Source organism: Dipodomys spectabilis, unplaced genomic scaffold (genome assembly GCF_019054845.1).
Source record: "Dipodomys spectabilis isolate Male_0828 unplaced genomic scaffold, ASM1905484v1 ptg000043l, whole genome shotgun sequence".
Lineage (NCBI taxonomy): Eukaryota > Metazoa > Chordata > Mammalia > Rodentia > Heteromyidae > Dipodomys > Dipodomys spectabilis.
In genome coordinates this window covers 6,113,142-6,129,025 of record NW_024870720.1, presented here as the reverse complement: position 1 = coordinate 6,129,025, position 15,884 = coordinate 6,113,142, and the positions used below count along the sequence as shown (strand labels likewise).

Genomic DNA, 15,884 nt, shown 5'->3' with positions numbered 1-15,884 from the left:
TGCTAAAAAGCAAAAGAACTCTCCCTCACTCAAGCTAATCAAGCTACCAGCATTGCAGAGGGCTACTGACAACCTTGAGGCTTATCACCAGCTGCACTGAGTTGCTATATTAGGAGCTTAGAATAAAAATCATTCCTGTAAAATAGATCACCCCCACCCAATGTTGTATTTTGACTTCTGTAATCCACAGACTTTTTGTAATCAAATATCAATAGTGTCAATAACATTGATAGTATCGGTCATGCTGACCAAATCCAGATTGTTTTGCCTATGCTCTTGTGACTCAAAGCTATGTTGTTGCTAGGTTTTGCTTTGGTAACCTTGCATGCTTGTCTCAGTAGCAAGGCCTTAAGCCCACCAATTAAAGACCACCACCGAGTGGTCCCACTATGGGCTTATTGCAAATTATTAGTGTGATATTTACCATAAAGAACAAAAGAATTTAAAGGTCATATAACCATAACCAATGAAAATGTGCCAAACCTGCCTTGCAGAGGCTCGTCTGTGTAACTCCATGGAACCACCCCTACAAAAACCCATCCTACCTGAGCTCAAAGCCGTTCTCCTACTTTCCCAGTAGTAGGAAGCAGACCTCGTGCGACTGTAATCAAGTTCCTAGTTCCTTTAACTGGGTGTCGTGGAGTCTCTTTTGGATCTGGGATATAATTATTTTTATTGCCAAGGTGGACATTTTCTTTTGAGACAAAGATGTCACTAGTACCCCAGGCTGGCCTGGAACTCGTGATGCTCCTGCCTCTTCTTCCAACTGCTGGGATTATGAGTATGTGCCACCAATGCTTGGTTCAAAGAGGTAAACTTTAATGTGCCCTCAGCACCCTGGCTTGTGTGCGGTGGGGCTCCTGTAGGGGGCAGCAGAGCGTGCTTCACAAGTTGGCGGTATCTGCTGTGACGTGATCACGGGAGAAACTTGCATACTTAGTGCTTTAATAAAAGAGCAACTTATTTTCCCATGAATGAGCAGGGAAGGCATTTCACATAAGAAAGAAATGCCAGTTTGTCTCCATCTTCATAACAGAGAGTCTACAAATGAATGTGTTTATACAACAAGCAACACAAAGCCCAGCACAAGAATTTCCTCATTTCCCATCATTATGAGCTTTCATAAAGACTCATTGTGCAAAGAGGAGCCCTTTGGGTGAGAAGTGCAATTCAAGGTCAAGGCTGGGGTCCTGGGTCCTGGGCTCTGGGTTGCTATAGTGACTGTGTTCTGTCTGCCAGGTGGCCTGGCTCAGAGGCCAAGCCAGAGAAGTCAGGAGATCTTGGGTCTTCTTTCTGCACTTGGTGTCTCGTTCATTTTCCCTAGGACTTCCTGCTTGGGTGAGAGCAGACAGAGGCAGACAATGAAAATGACCTACACTTCCTGAGTATGGCCACCGTGTGTGTGTGTGTGTGTGTGTGTGTGTGTGTGTGTGTGTGTGTGTGTGTGCGCGCGCATGCACACCCCATGTGAGAAACCTAAAATTCTCTTCATTTTGCTAGGGAATCTGGCTGCCATTCTAGCAATTTGCTATTGTTATATGCCTTGGAAATGAAGGAAAAAAGTATTTCATTTCCAATCTGAATGGTAGTGCGATTTCCTCCAGTAGTAAAAAAGGAAATGTGAGGTGTTTAGCTCAAGAAACCTCCATGTAATAAATAATAATCTTAAATCAAAATCAAGATTTAGCCTGGTAAATCCCATGCCATGCAGATGGCAAAGGATGGTGAACGGTGATGTGCCATCCAATCCCAGTTGAGGCCTCTGTCAGTGTGTGGGTGAGTGTGTGTGTGTATGTGTACTTTCACATTGTCTACACTGTGTGCAGGGCTTCCCTCTCTTCACATTATCTTCCTGCTAAAGTGGCACCAAACAGTAAAACATTACACACAGCAGGATGCCGGAGCAGTGGCTGGACTGCTTGGGAGATAAGCCCAAATGTGGACTTTCATTGCATTGTGCCTGTCCTCTGATGTCTGTGAATGGGGTCTCCATATGGGAAGCAGTCAAAATTGCTTTTAAAAACAGCTTGAAATTCTTAGTTACCCATGAACCTTTTTGAATCTGTTGTGTACAAAAAAAACAAAAACCAAAACAAAACAAAAAACCCCCAAACCAACCAATCAATAACAACAGGAAAACAAACAAGCAAACAAACAATAAACCTTTACCACTTGAGAGAGTTGTTGGATCCAGGGACTCTGCCACAGTTCTGAGATGTAGAGTAGATACAGAGGGTGTGTTTGCACGCACACCTCACCTTGCCCTTTCCTTGTCTGAATCTATTCATGTGGAGACACCGTGGAAAGTTGGGGTGGTGGGTCTTCCTTCCCTTGGACCAGAGAAAGGTGAAGCCAGTTCTCTACGCAATCTGCAGTGTGAACACCATATTCTGACTTCTTGCAAACCAGCCTATCCCAGGCTTTTGGGTTTTGAGGATCTGGTGTGGCAGATCCTGATGGCCTCAAACTCCATGTTGATTCTTCCCCCTTCAGTAACCCAATTTATATGAGAAAGCCAACTATAGAGCTAGCACGATCACCTCTTCTAGCCTCTCTTGCACCAAATATGGCCAAGTGATCACATGCTAAGCAGTGACATGACTGGAAGGGCTGAGTGTAGGCTGGGAGAGTGACACTAGTAGACCAAGTATGATCACTGCTCCTAAACTCTTTTTTTTTTCCTGTCTAGAGAGCAAATTTATCTCTTTAAATGGAAAGAAATGGGGCTTGGAAGGTGGCTCAGTGGTAGAGCGCTTGCCTTGCACGCCTGAGGCCCTGGGTTCGATTCCTCAGCACCACATAAGCAAAAAGAAAAAAGCCGGAAGTGGCGCTGTGGCTCCAGTGGTAGAGCGCTAGCCTTGAGCTGAAGAGCTGAGGGACAGCGCCCAGGCCCAGAGTTCAGGCCCACGACCGGACCCAAAAATAAAAAAAAAAAATAAATGGAAAGAAACGTCAAGGGTCAGTCTGGAGACCTTGGATCCACGTCTTAGTCAAAACAGAAAGACAAGTGTATTATTCCTTTTAATCAGTATCAGACATTTAATGGCATAAAACACTCCATATATGGCTTTGCTGTCCCCGAAACTCACGAACTTAAGACCAAAATATGACACGAGAAGTTTTTAACAATGACTTTTGGCCAGCCTCCCCAAATCCCAAAGGAGATTAAAAAGTAATAATGTAAAAAAGTTAAGGTCAAGGTGTTTTCATACCTCAGCTAATGACTAACCATTTATTTACTGGTCACTTTCTCATTCCACTCTGAAGGCCACTGAGCTTGGCTCCCTGTCCAACAAGTAGTTAGTTATTAGTTCCCTGGGTGATTGTCCCTGACAGTATGAAGCCATGCCGGGGGGACATAATAGGCACTTTAAAAAAGGGTGTAGTTCTTTTTTTTTTTTTTCTAGGTAGGGTAAAAAGTTTGGCTCTCAAAAGCAAGGTATAGACTTTATAGTCAAGCCAGGAGCTAGAGGCTCATGCTTAATCCTAGGGGCCGGGATCAGATTTGAAGCTAGCCAGGGAAGAAAAGTCTGTGAGATGCTTAGCTCCAAATAACCAGCAAAAAGCCGGAAGTGGAAGCATGGTCCAAGTGATAGAGTGCCAGCCTTGAGCAGAAAAAAAATCTAAGCAAGAGCTCTATGCCCTGAGTTCAAGCCCCAGTACTGGCACACTCACACATGTGTGCGTGCACGCACGTGCATGCACACGTGCACACACACACACACACACCTCAACCAGAAGAATTTTACAGTCACACAGAATGCTCTGTGATATGTGCTTTGGGATTAGATGTTGAGATTGCAGAATAGCCTTCTGGACATCTGGATCAAATATTCTGGATCCCATTGAGAGCTGGGAAGCAGGCTGCTAAAATTCTGCAATTGCCACGGACCTAGGCACCGTGGTCCGCTCAAAGTTTTATTCTAGTGTCCTGAGTGACAGCCCATCATCGCAGAGTGATGCTCTGCATCTTTAGCAAGCAGCATGGCACAGGACTGACAGTCAGGACAGAGGCAATGTAAACAACGGGCCAGGGGGCATTGGGCATGCTAGCAGAACGATCACCTGCTCATTACAAGAGGGCAGTGCACCTGCACTTGCTCAGCCTGGCACTAGCTTATAGCCTGCACCCAATCCCCTCCACTAGTCTTCCTCATCTGTATCTTCTCCTGCCGTAGCAGCTTCTAAGGCTGCCAGTGCTTCAGCCACAGCCATGTCCTCATATTCCACCTCCACGTCCGTGTCTCCTTCTGCACTGTGAGAGCCCTCTTCTTTCATTCTGGAATCATCCCCAGGCATGGCATGAAGAGGATCATTCTCTTCGAAGAAGACGTTCAGAACTTCTGTGGTCATGGCCTTGTTTAGTGAATCCCAGCTCCTTTTCCTGGGGAAGGACAGATTCAAACCATGATCGTCGGCCCTGGGGTGAATTTCTCCCAGGGGCTTATCTTCCAGGTGGTTCTGGAAAAGATAGTCCTTCTCTTCATGATCCCCATTGTCTGTGGCAGGATCCCAAAGCTGAGGGTAATCCGGGGCTGGTATCTGCAGGATATGATCTGGTATGTCCAAGGCACTACTTTCTACCTCTGAGGTGACTCTGTTTTCTCCACTTTGGATGCCTTGGGTCTCTTCTGAGGCAGGTGGCACACAGTCCTGTTTCCTGTTGTCCTCTCCTTCAAGGAAGGGTTGGGTCGGGTGGCTGCTGTCTGCAGTGCTGGCCCAGGAGCCACTGTCCCCCTGCTGGGGTTTTGGGTTCCTGGATTGCAGAGTGGGGCTGATGCCATTGATTGTGACACAGTGTTCCCCTCCAGTCCCCTCCTGTGGAAGTGGTCCTTGGTGAGGTAGACCAGTTGTCCTACCTCTGCTCTCGGTCCTTCCCAAACCCCTATCAGGAAGGGCATTTTTGTGCACCAGGACCTCACTGCTTAGGTTGCCTTTCAACTTCACAGTGTCGTCTTCTTCCAACTTGCAGCCACTTACTTCATTGACATAGCCAGGGGAGGGCACTTGGACTGGATCAAAGAGATAGCTGGGGATGAGAAGAGTGGGAAAAGGTGAACTAAGTAGCTAGGATAACAGGAATGAGCCACCAGCATCTGGCTTTCATGAATATTTTTGAATTGTGGTTGGTTGACTCCAGAAATGAATACCTTACAGATATGGAAGGCTGTCTGTGTTGGAACCAAAAAAGTTTTTAATAAAGCCAGCTATCGAGGCTGGGAAGGTGGCTTGGTGGTAGAGTGCTTGACTAGCATGAAGGAGGCCCTGGGTTTGATTTGTCAGTACCACGTAAGCAGAAAAGGCCGGAAGTGGTGCTGTGGCTCAAGGGGTAACGCACTAGCCTTGAGCTGAAGAGCTGAGGGACAGCGCCCAGGCTCAGAGTTCAGGCCCCGTGACCGACTAAATAAATAAATAAATAAATAAAAAGCCAATTATCACATGATTCTCATAGAGCAAAACTTGGTTGTTCCTGTGTGTTTGCAATTGAAGAAAATAATTTCAGGAAGCTGGTTAAAAGATGATGAAGAAGGAAAATGTCACAATTTGTTTCCCGTATGATTCATGTGATTCTATTTTTTATGAAATGTAACATGGAGAAAATTAAAAGCACACATAAACTCTGGGCTTATTTTCAATAGGGCTGTTTAAGGCACCCTGTGAAATCCAAGTTTTTCTTTGCTTTGACCCTTCCTGGAGAAATGTAAATTTTACCTGCACCAAATTCAGCCTTAGAGAACAATGGTGTTTCCAACAAGCTTTGTACACTGAGCAAAGAAACCAAAACCAAACCCAAAACAAAACAAAACAAAAAACAAAAACTGGGCACCAGTGATTCATGCCTGTAATCCTTGCTACTCAGGAAGCTGAGATTTCAGGATCTTGGTTTGAAGCAAGCCTGGGCAGTAAAGTCCGTGAGACTCTTATCTCCAGATTACCACCAGAAACCCAGAAGTGGCATTGTAGCTCAAAGGGGTAGAATGCTATACTGCAGCAAAAAAAGCTCAGTGACAGCATGCAGGCCTTGATTTCAAGCCTCATGACCAACAAAACAAAAACAAATTAAAAATATTGGCTACATATTCTGTAAATGATATCAAAACAGAGCAGTATTAGGATCTTTATTTTATTTTACTTTTATTTTGGACCTGCTATTATGTGTATGGTCTTTAAAAATGACTTCATGAGGGCTGGGAATGTGGCTTAGTAGTAGAGTGCTTGCATACCAGGTATGAAGCCCTGGGTTTGATTCCTCAGTACCACATACACAGAAAGCCGGAAGTGGTGCTATGGCTCAAGTGGTAGAGTGCTAGCCTTGAGCAAAAGAAGCTTAGGGACAGTGACCAGGCCCTTAGTTCAAGCCCAAGACTGGCAAAAAAAAAAAAATGACTTCATGATGACCACATATCCTATGCTGATGAAATCTTTTTTATTTACCTTTGTATCATTTTACAGCACCTGCACCCCATCTGGATAATTTCTTGTCACCATCTGGAAAAGAAGGTGTGAAAAGGAGAGAAAATCATGAGTGATACATTAGTAGGAGTCAGGCTCATTTTTTTCCTTCCTGGATACTCATAAGGAAGAGTTGCACATTTTGGCCAAAGGGTAATAGAGGATCAGAAGTGACACTACCCACAGCAACCTCAAGTCTCTAAGATCAGTGATTCAGAGTTCTCAATCATTATTGATATTTGTCTCTATTGGAGTAAACTCATCCCATTTTACAGAAGAATGGAGAGAGAGAGAAAGGACCTGTGCCACCCCTGGCCTTTATTCTTTAACAGCGAACCAGGCACTTTACCAGACTCAGCCCAGTGCTCAGGAGCAGGAGGTAAGAAAATCTGAGAGGATTCTTGCTAGGCAGTTTGTCTCCAAGTATTATGATTCTAAAAATAGTTTGGATCTTGGATGTACCAAAGGTCCGCCCATGGCACCCCTGGGAGACGATGGGGCCTGTAGGAGGTGGGGCTTAGTGAGAGGAAGTTAGGCTGCTGGGGCATGCCCGTAAAAGGGATATTAGGATAGAGGACCTGCTCTTCTTGTCTCACTTCCCAGCTGCAACGAGGTAAACAGATCCCCTCTGCCACACGCTCTGCCATCTATACTATGCCACCAGAGGCCTAAAGCAACAGGGCCACATGACCATAGCCTCGCACTTTCAATCTATGAGCCAGAATAAACCTCCTTTCCTTCTCTGTGGCTTAGGTCAGGTATTCTGTCACAGTAACAGAAAGCTGACTCCCACAGACAGCAAGGATTAAAAAATGGCTGGCCTATGAGCCCCACAATTTATATCCTTGGTGGCGTTTTGACCTGTTGATGAGATTAGCATAAGCTTTGCCTGTACTACCTACATTAATGTGCTTCTTCTTTCTCACCACTGGCCTATTCTAGTGCTGATCCATGAACTCCATTCCCTACCAGGCCAAAGATATCTTCCCCCGGTGATCTCACTTCCCACCCTTGCACTGTCCCCTGCCCATTTTCCAGGATGAATTTCTCTATCATTTCCTTCTCTTCATGTAAAATGAGTCACTTTGTCCTGCTGAGACAATTCCCAAAATTCATGAACAAGCATTCCTAAGTCGGTCTCAATTTCTAATATCTATGCACAAATCAATACTAAGTCCCGTTGTCTCTATTAACACACATACTAGCAAGAGAGAGGGTTCACTGTTGGGTGTTCCTCCCTTTATTCTTTCCCAGGATGTTACTTCCTAACACGTTACCCACTGGGACAATGACTTCTGCCATTTGTGTGTATTGGGGCTTGAACGCAGGGTCTGGGCACTCACATTTAGCTTTTTAGATCAGTGTTGGCTGTCTACCACTAGAGTCACAGTTCTACTTCTGGCTTTTTGGTGGTTAACTGAAGATAAGAGCCTCATGGATTTTCCTTCCCTAGTTGGATTTGAACCTTGATTCTTAGATCTCAGCCTCCTGAATAGTTAGAGTTACCAGCTTCTGGCTACTATAGTGCTGAAGAAATATAGTTGGTTATATTGAAATAAGGATACTGAGTCTAAGTAACAATGTCTTGTCCTTACAGACATCCTGGTGCCTTGCTGGGTGATGGGGGTTTTTCATCCAGGTCCAAAAAGCCTAGAGGTAAGATAGGCCATTCTTTGAATTGCAGGTGTTATGCTATTTTACCCCAGGAAAGCTCTGCTACAGAGAATACTCACTCTTAATTATTCCCCTGTATGGTTTGCTTCTGTTGGGCTTGGGTCTCTACCCCAAATGTGACTTTAGTCTTTAAAAGCTTTGTATTAGCATATTCTGGGCTGCATTTCTTTGAAACGAGAGTCCACCTGCAGTTGCTGGCTTCCTAATAAAGACTCCCAATTCAACCTCTCAAAATGTGGCTTCTGTTTCCTGAAATTGAATTCCTGTATAACAATATGTTACTAGATTTACTACACTAAACAAGAGAATTCACTAACACCCAACTGCAGTAGTCTCTAAAAGGTATCTTGTCCTAATTCCTGGAATCTGTGATTATTTTGTTAAATGGCCAAAAAAACTTAAAAAAGAAAGGAAAAACCTTGGTAGATGTGGTCAAGCTGAGAAGTCAGAGATGGGGAGATGTGTCTAGATTGTGTGTGTGGATCCTAAGTACAATTATATACATGCTTATGAGTAAAAGGAGGAGGGAGTTTTGGTCCCAGACAGAAGAGGAGAGGCACCATAATCACAAAACCAGAGATGGTAAGATAGTCACAAGCCACAGAAGAACAAAGACTGGATTCAACTCTGGGGGATCTGTGAAGGAACGGGTCTCCGAGGACATCATTTTTACCCCACGGGCACCAATTCACCTCCGGCTAGTCTAGAACTGTAAGAGACTAAGCATCTGCTGCATCACACCTTCACGTTCATACTCATTTTCAGCCTCTCACAGTAAAGGATATACATCATTTAATTCATGAGCACCAAATCGCTGTCACACTCATCTTGAGAGTTGAATCCTTTGGGCCACCCACCATCTCTTATCACCCTCTCTCAACGGTCCTTCAGTTTGTTTCCTAGCACATGCTATGATTGCTCGTTTTGTCATCAATTTCTCTTGGTCTATCTTTTCTACTCTGAAGTGGGCACTGTGAATGGAGGGCCTTTCAGTCTCATTCCTCAGGACCAAGGGCAGTGCCTGGCACCCATAAAATAGGTAATACACATTTGTGGAATGGATAGATTTTCTAAGTACTTTAGCCCCTCTCCCCCAGAATAGGATAAGGCTTTTTGTGGGACTGTGGTCTAACAATACTTGCTAAGTTTGTGATGACCATGTCACCCAGTAGGTTGGAGGAGGTCCTTTTGGGGTCCAAAAACCCTGGGTCTGAGACCAGCTCTGCCGCCTCTTCATTGGTTGACTTTGTGTTTCTGCTACTTTGTCTGTCAACAGGTATAATAATATCCTCACCCTATGGTGGTGGTGGGGGGAATACGCATGGACCAGTGTATCACCTAACCTTATTTGGATATGACATAGCAAAAAAATAATTTGTGGTGCTGTTAATAAGGCTACATGGCGTATTTCTGTCAAGGGTGACACCAATCAAAGGACATAAACCTTAAGTGCAATGATAGTTCCCCACATAGAAATCATTGGGGGCTTAGGTAGTGAGATGCGTGCGTGATCTTTTACTTTATCAGAGCACTCTCATTATATGATCTCCTTTCCAAAGCTTGAGATTTTACTCCTACTTAAGCTTCCCAATTATGGCCCCATTTTCTGCTAGCAACTTAAAGATAGGTGAATAAATGAGAGAGATCAAAAGGTACCATGAGCCCTTCTTCCTCTCTCCCAGCACCTTCCCCTCACCCACCCCAGGACCAGCTCTGGAAACCTGCCCATTTCTTGCCTGCAGGGACTTTGCTTGTCTTGGCTTTTGGTTTCAAAAGAAAACAATCAGTCAAGAGGCTAGGTGGCAAAGAAAAAGTCAAAGGAAAGGCAAAACAATGGCTTAAAAGTGTTTGAGTAAAAAAGACTGGTTGTAATCATGAAACTGAAGCAATTGTAAAATGTGATTTACTGAAAAATTCCATGTCAGCTGTATGACTGAGAGCTTAAGAGCTGTATGTGGGGAATGAAAGCCAGAGAGAGAGAGGGAGGAAGGGAAAGAGGGAATGAAAAAAGAAAGGAGGGAAGGAGGAAGGGAGGGAGGAGGGAAAGAGGAAAAGAGGGAGAGAATAAGAAAGAGAGGAAGGGGAGAAGGAAGGAAAAGAGGGAGAGAGGGAAGGAGGGAAGATAGGAGAAGGGAGAGACAGGGAAGGAGGAAAAGAGGGAGAGAACAGGAAGTAGAAGAAGAGAAGGAAGGAGAGTGGAAGGGAAGATAGGAGGGAGAGAGAGGGGGAAGAATATCTGGAGCGATATTATGCACAACACTTTGACAGTTTGCAACACTTGCTCCCAGCTTCCCACAGGCTAACCAGTTGGGCCCTGGGCCCCCTTGCCTTGTCTTTACAGGCCGTCTTCACGGCATTTCCTCATATAGGGTTGAATTTCCAGCTTGGTTCCCCCCCCCCCCCCGCACTGTCTTGGGGTACTACAGTAATATGCTGCAGACCTAGTCCCATACCTGAGCGCCATGCTTTGCTCTCTTGCTGGAGCTCGGAGCTTGGTGGGGACAGCCTCTTCCTTGTTCCAGGTTGTGCCCCCCACTCCCTGTTTTTCTTCCTAATGACATTCCTTCTCTCCACTGGCTGTAAGGGCCACAGCCGTGTGACTGGCTGAGGAGCGGGGTGGGGCACCCGCACACCCCAGCTACAAGTTTCCTTCCCTATATGATGCGTTAGCTTAAAACTGGACCCATTTCCTTTTGCACCTGACACCCCGCCCCATCCAAACCTTGATTTAGCAAGGGGTTATCTTTTTCCAAGACTTAAAAAGGAAAACGACGGGTCCCGGCAAGCTACATGGAAATGAGAAAATAGCAGTATCTTTGGAAGCAAGGTTGAGTCACAAAAGAGTGGTCTGGCTGCTTTCTTCCTGGGTGACCTTGATTGCTAAAGCAGAATCAAATTCAGCTTTCTCTTTGGTGTGTAAAAAAGCAACCGTGAAGCAAAGGACAAACCTTTAGTAACCATCTCGTGGTTTACACAGGGGAAAAACAAACAGCATAATGGTGGCTGTGTCCACCCACTGTGGGCGCCAGCAGCAGGCTCCTGGAGTCCTGTTTTTTTATGTGTGAGTTCCATAATCCCATCTTTGAAGATAACCATGCGAATGGCAGTTATTGGTAAAGTCTTCTTGCAGGAAAATCCTGTTTCACAAGGGAGGAATTGAAGGGAGGGAGGAAAAATCAGGGAGAGTGAGGCATTTTCTGTCCACGTAGAGAAACTTGATTATTCATCAGGACATCTAGTACCAGAGTGAAAGGCTCAACCCACTCGGAAAGAGATGCCTTTAAATTGTAGTTGCCTCGCCGGGCGCTGGTGGCTCACGCCTGTAATCCTAGCTACTCAGGAGGCTGAGATCTGAGGATCGCGGTTCAAAGCCAGCCCGGGCAGGAGAGACCGTGAGATTCCTATCTCCAATAAACCACCAGAAAACTGGAAGTGGCGCTGTAGCTCAAGTGGTAGAGCGCTCGCCTTGAGCTGAAGAGCTGAGGGACAGCACCCAGGCCCAGAGTTCAAGCCCCACGGCCGACAAAAAATAAATAAAAAAATAAAATAAAATAAATAAATTGTAGTTGCCTTGCAGAATACAGGGACAGGGGTAAAAGGACAGTAGCCAGCATGTAAAGGTCCTCCTGGCCAGCTCTAGAACCAGTATAAATACTACTATAAAGGATTGGCGCTCACGGGAAGAAAACAAGGATTCACAAGTCCACCATGAGATGAATTACACAGAAGGGGAAAGGGAAAGCTCTGATGTACAAGGAGGAAGCCAGCCAGCACATGACAAGGAATGAGGCATTTCGAAAAACTGCCATCTGACAACCCTCGTACTAAGAATGGACCCAAGTAGGAATCATTGTGGATGCTGAGACTTGGGGTCAGGGAGGGTAAAGCTGACAATAGGATATTTAGCCTCTTCCCACCATAAGGTTGAAGGTGAGATTGTTGTCCTCATGGTGGTAAAACCTGGTGAGTAGAATCCAAGTCACCAAAGTTAATGCCATCATAAAGGCTGGCATGAGGGTTCTGAGTGCCCAGCATCATAGTTCCTGGATTCTCGTGTCCTAGAACAGGCCCTGAACTGCAACAGGAAGGGCATTCCCCAAAGCAAGTGGTCTGTAATGCCATAAACAATGTAATGTCAGGATGATACAGACAGATTGAGGGACCAGATTACAGGAGGCCAAGCAGCCATGACAACACAATGCTCTACATGACCCATTTTCTTGTTAAAAGGTCACCACTGGCACAATTAATCAAGATGTGAAGGAAGTAAGCAGATCAGGTGATTGTCTTAAATCAATGTTATTTTCCCATTTTGGTCATGATTAGGAAAAATGTGTGTGAGTGTGTGTGTGTGTGTGTGTGTGTGTGTGTGTGTTTAGAAGAGAGTTTAGTAGAACACTGTAGTAACTATTTATTCTTGAGTTTCTGGGTAGAGGAAATAGGGGATTCTTTGAGTTTTTCTTGCAGCTTTCTCCTTCCATCTGAAATAATGGCAATAGAAAAAGTCAAGGAGAAAATTATCAACAATCTAAGACCGGTTTTTAATCTACTTGGCACTGGGCCCAACATGTGCAAGAAACCACCAGCAGCAAGGCTCTGCCTGAAGAAGGCTATGGAGGAAGGGCTGGGAAAAGGATGCATCGAGAGCTCACCGCTTTTCTGACTCCATGCAGGTGTCGTGGCATGTAAGATGAGAAGTTTTGCTGACTACTGTGTACCTTCACAGGCATCAGAATCCTCGGGGAGAATCAGAGCTAAGGGCCTGTCCTCAGGCCGCTGCTCCATCCATCCCAGATGGAGACAGCCACTCCTTCAGTGTGCTTCTGCGGCCGCCCTCCTCACAGGTGATGCCTTCCTCAGCCAGTGTTAGCTCATCCTTGGCATTCAACTACAGGAATGACTACTGGTGACAGGTGGGAATGAAGGAGAATGGGTACCAGATGCTATTTGGGACATGGAACCTTGCTATATAACCATGGCTGACTTCTGATGCAACTCTCCTGCCTTTGCCGGAGACGGTGGGTATACATCATTCTGGGCTCTCAGATTTCATAAATTATTCCAATAGAGTGTCTACCCCTAGTCAAGCACATGAATTGAGAGGGACAAAGAGCTGAGCTCCTCTTGGGAAGCAGCCACGCTGCTGTGGCACAATTCCAAGCATCAAGGACATTCTACTTCAAGAGCTATTGGGAAGGATTTTGAGTGTGTGGAAGATGAAGGGGATATTTTCAAGAGAGCTATAATAAAATGAAACACCTAAATATCAACTTTGTTTTTTAAAAAGAAAACTGACTTCTGATGTTTAGAGAACATCATCCAGGACTTCCTAGAATCTGACCAGCAGGCAAAGTAGACAAATGTTTAGTGAGCCATGACTAGGTACTGAGCTCTCCATTCAAGTAGAATGAATGAAAAATAGCTAGCAGGTGCTCTGCTTCCTTTTTAGAAGAAATTAGAGCCGGCCCGCCAAACTGAATAAGTGAAAAGATAAACTCTAGCTAGTACCATGGCTCATGCTTGTCATCCTCGTTACGCAAGAGGCTGAGATCTGAAGACCTTGGTTAAAAGCCAGCCTTGGCAGGAAAATCTGTAAGACCCTCTGCTTAACCAGTAATATGCCAGCTTGGAGGCATGGCTCAAGTGCTAGAGTGCTAGCCATGACGGAAAATCTAAGTGAGAGCTTGAGGACCCGAGTTCAGGCTTTGGACCAGCACAAACACACACACAAACTCTAGACTACCTGGTATATTTCCTTAACAAAAGCATTCCCTCCTTAATGTGTAGGTTTTGAAAACTCATGGGTGTAATTTTTGGGGAGCATGCCTTGAGAGAGTGTGTGTGTGTGTGTGTGTGTGTGTGTGTGTTGAGGGCAGGTAAAAGGTATAGAGCAGGATGGGATTTATGTATATTCCAGGAAGACAACCCCCACCAACTGGCAATATATCACAGTGGTAAGAGCGCAGACTGAAGTGAGAGTTGGTTACAATTACACTTTTACTCCCTGTAACTTGTAAGCAATTCTCTTTGCCTCTGAGCTTCAGTTGTCTGGTCTGCAAAGTGGAAATGATAACCATTCTGCTCATGAGAAGTACAATGAAAATTCAATGAGATGACAGTATGGAAAGCATTTACTCTTGTGCCTGGCACTGCCAGGAATTACTAATAAATACTGTGGTTAACAGGTGAGTTTACACAGCAGAGTGCTCTTATTGGGACTTTCTGTCTTAATTCACTTCAACTTTACAACAACTCCTCAAAGTGAGGAATAGTACATGTACGAAAGCTAAGCACATGGAAATGGATAGGTTATATAAGTTGCCCAATGCTACAAAAGTTAGACAGTGGGACAATGTAGCTGCTATTAATGCTATGGTTATTGTCTTAATTATTAATAGTTCCTGTATGTTTTTCTGAGTGTACTGGATTACACCATAAAAAGCATCTTGTGCCCAGTAGTTTTTGCAAAAGGAAACTTTTCATTTAGTTGACCACTAATTTTTACAGTGTAGTTTCAAGTATCAATCACCAGATGGCAGTATATAGTGGTTATTTTTTTCTCTTTATTTTTAATTGTGAAAATACCGTGGGCGAGATAATAAGTACATTTTTTATCTTGCATTGTTGCCTCCTCCTTTGTTTCCCTTCCCATCCCTTCCCATACCCCCCCCCCCCCACTCCCCCACTCCGATCCCCTCCCCCCACCAAAGTTTTAAAGCTCGTTTTTCGACATAACGACTTGTACATCTTATTGTTGCAATGGGTCTACCTGAATCCCTATTTAAACAATTTTTTTCCTTCCCCTCCACAAATTATATCAACATCAGATACAGTGAAATCAGGGGTTATACCATGGGGGAGGGACATACAAAGCAACAAAGAAATCATCTTATAAATATGTTAGAAACAATTGCATGAAAGAAAAAAAACATTTGAATACTTATCTTGGCGTTCATTTCCCTAACATCAACTTATCTGATCTTTTCTGCTTGACTCAGACATACACTAGTTATTACAAATAAGGGAAACCATGGGACCTATGTTTCTTTGGGCCTGGCTTACTTCACTTAATATAATGTTTTCCAAGTCTTTCCATTTCCTAACAAGTGGACCAATGTCATTCTTTCTGATAGAGGCATAGAATCCCATTATGTATATATACCACATTTTCTTGATCCATTCATCTGCTGAGGGGCATCTGTTTTGGTTCCATATCTTAGCTATGGTAAATAATGCTGCAATAAATATATGTGCTGGTAGCTTTAGTGTGGTCTCTTCTGCATAGCTAGCAAGATCAATAGCAAGCCCACGGATTGAGAGAAGATCTTCACTAGCCACACAACGGACAAGGGTCTCATATCTAAAATATACCTGGAACTCAAAAAATTAAATCCCCAACAACAAATCTTCAAAGAATCAACTGCCTGATAAATAAGTGGGCTAAAGACTTAAAGAGAAACTTCTCTGAAGAGGAAAGAAGGATGGCCAATAGACACATGAAGAAATGCTCAATCTCCCTAGCCATAAAAGAAATGCAAATCAAAACAACATTGAGATACCACCTCACCCCAGTTGGCGGGGATGTGGACAGAATGGAACCTTACTGCATTGTTGGTGGGAGTGTAAACTTGTTCAACCACTTTGGAAAGTAGCATGGAGGTTCCTCAACGACTCCACCTAGAGCTCCCCTATGACCCAGCAATCCCACTTTTGGGCATTTACCCAAATGATTATATAGTGGTTATTATAATCTGTGG

General features: G+C 44.5%; 2 protein-coding genes across 2 annotated transcripts in view; one reads left to right on the top strand and one right to left on the bottom strand.

Moving 5' to 3' along the window:
• Positions 1–4,352, top strand: part of Rell1 (RELT like 1) — a 69,965-nt gene extending 65,613 nt beyond the window's left edge. The window contains exon 8 of the transcript XR_006147234.1: positions 4,339–4,352. The gene's annotated coding sequence lies outside the window, so the exon portion shown is untranslated. The remainder of the gene's footprint in view (positions 1–4,338) is intronic.
• The window catches only part of CUNH4orf19 (chromosome unknown C4orf19 homolog), a 65,308-nt gene continuing 53,093 nt past the window's right edge, over positions 3,670–15,884 (bottom strand). Inside the window, exons 3-4 of the mRNA XM_042678192.1 lie at positions 6,436–6,489; positions 3,670–5,029 (exon numbers count right to left, since the gene is read on the bottom strand). Of these exons, the coding sequence (XP_042534126.1) occupies positions 4,144–5,029; positions 6,436–6,467 (918 nt within the window). The 5' untranslated portion in view covers positions 6,468–6,489 and the 3' untranslated portion in view covers positions 3,670–4,143. The remainder of the gene's footprint in view (positions 5,030–6,435; positions 6,490–15,884) is intronic.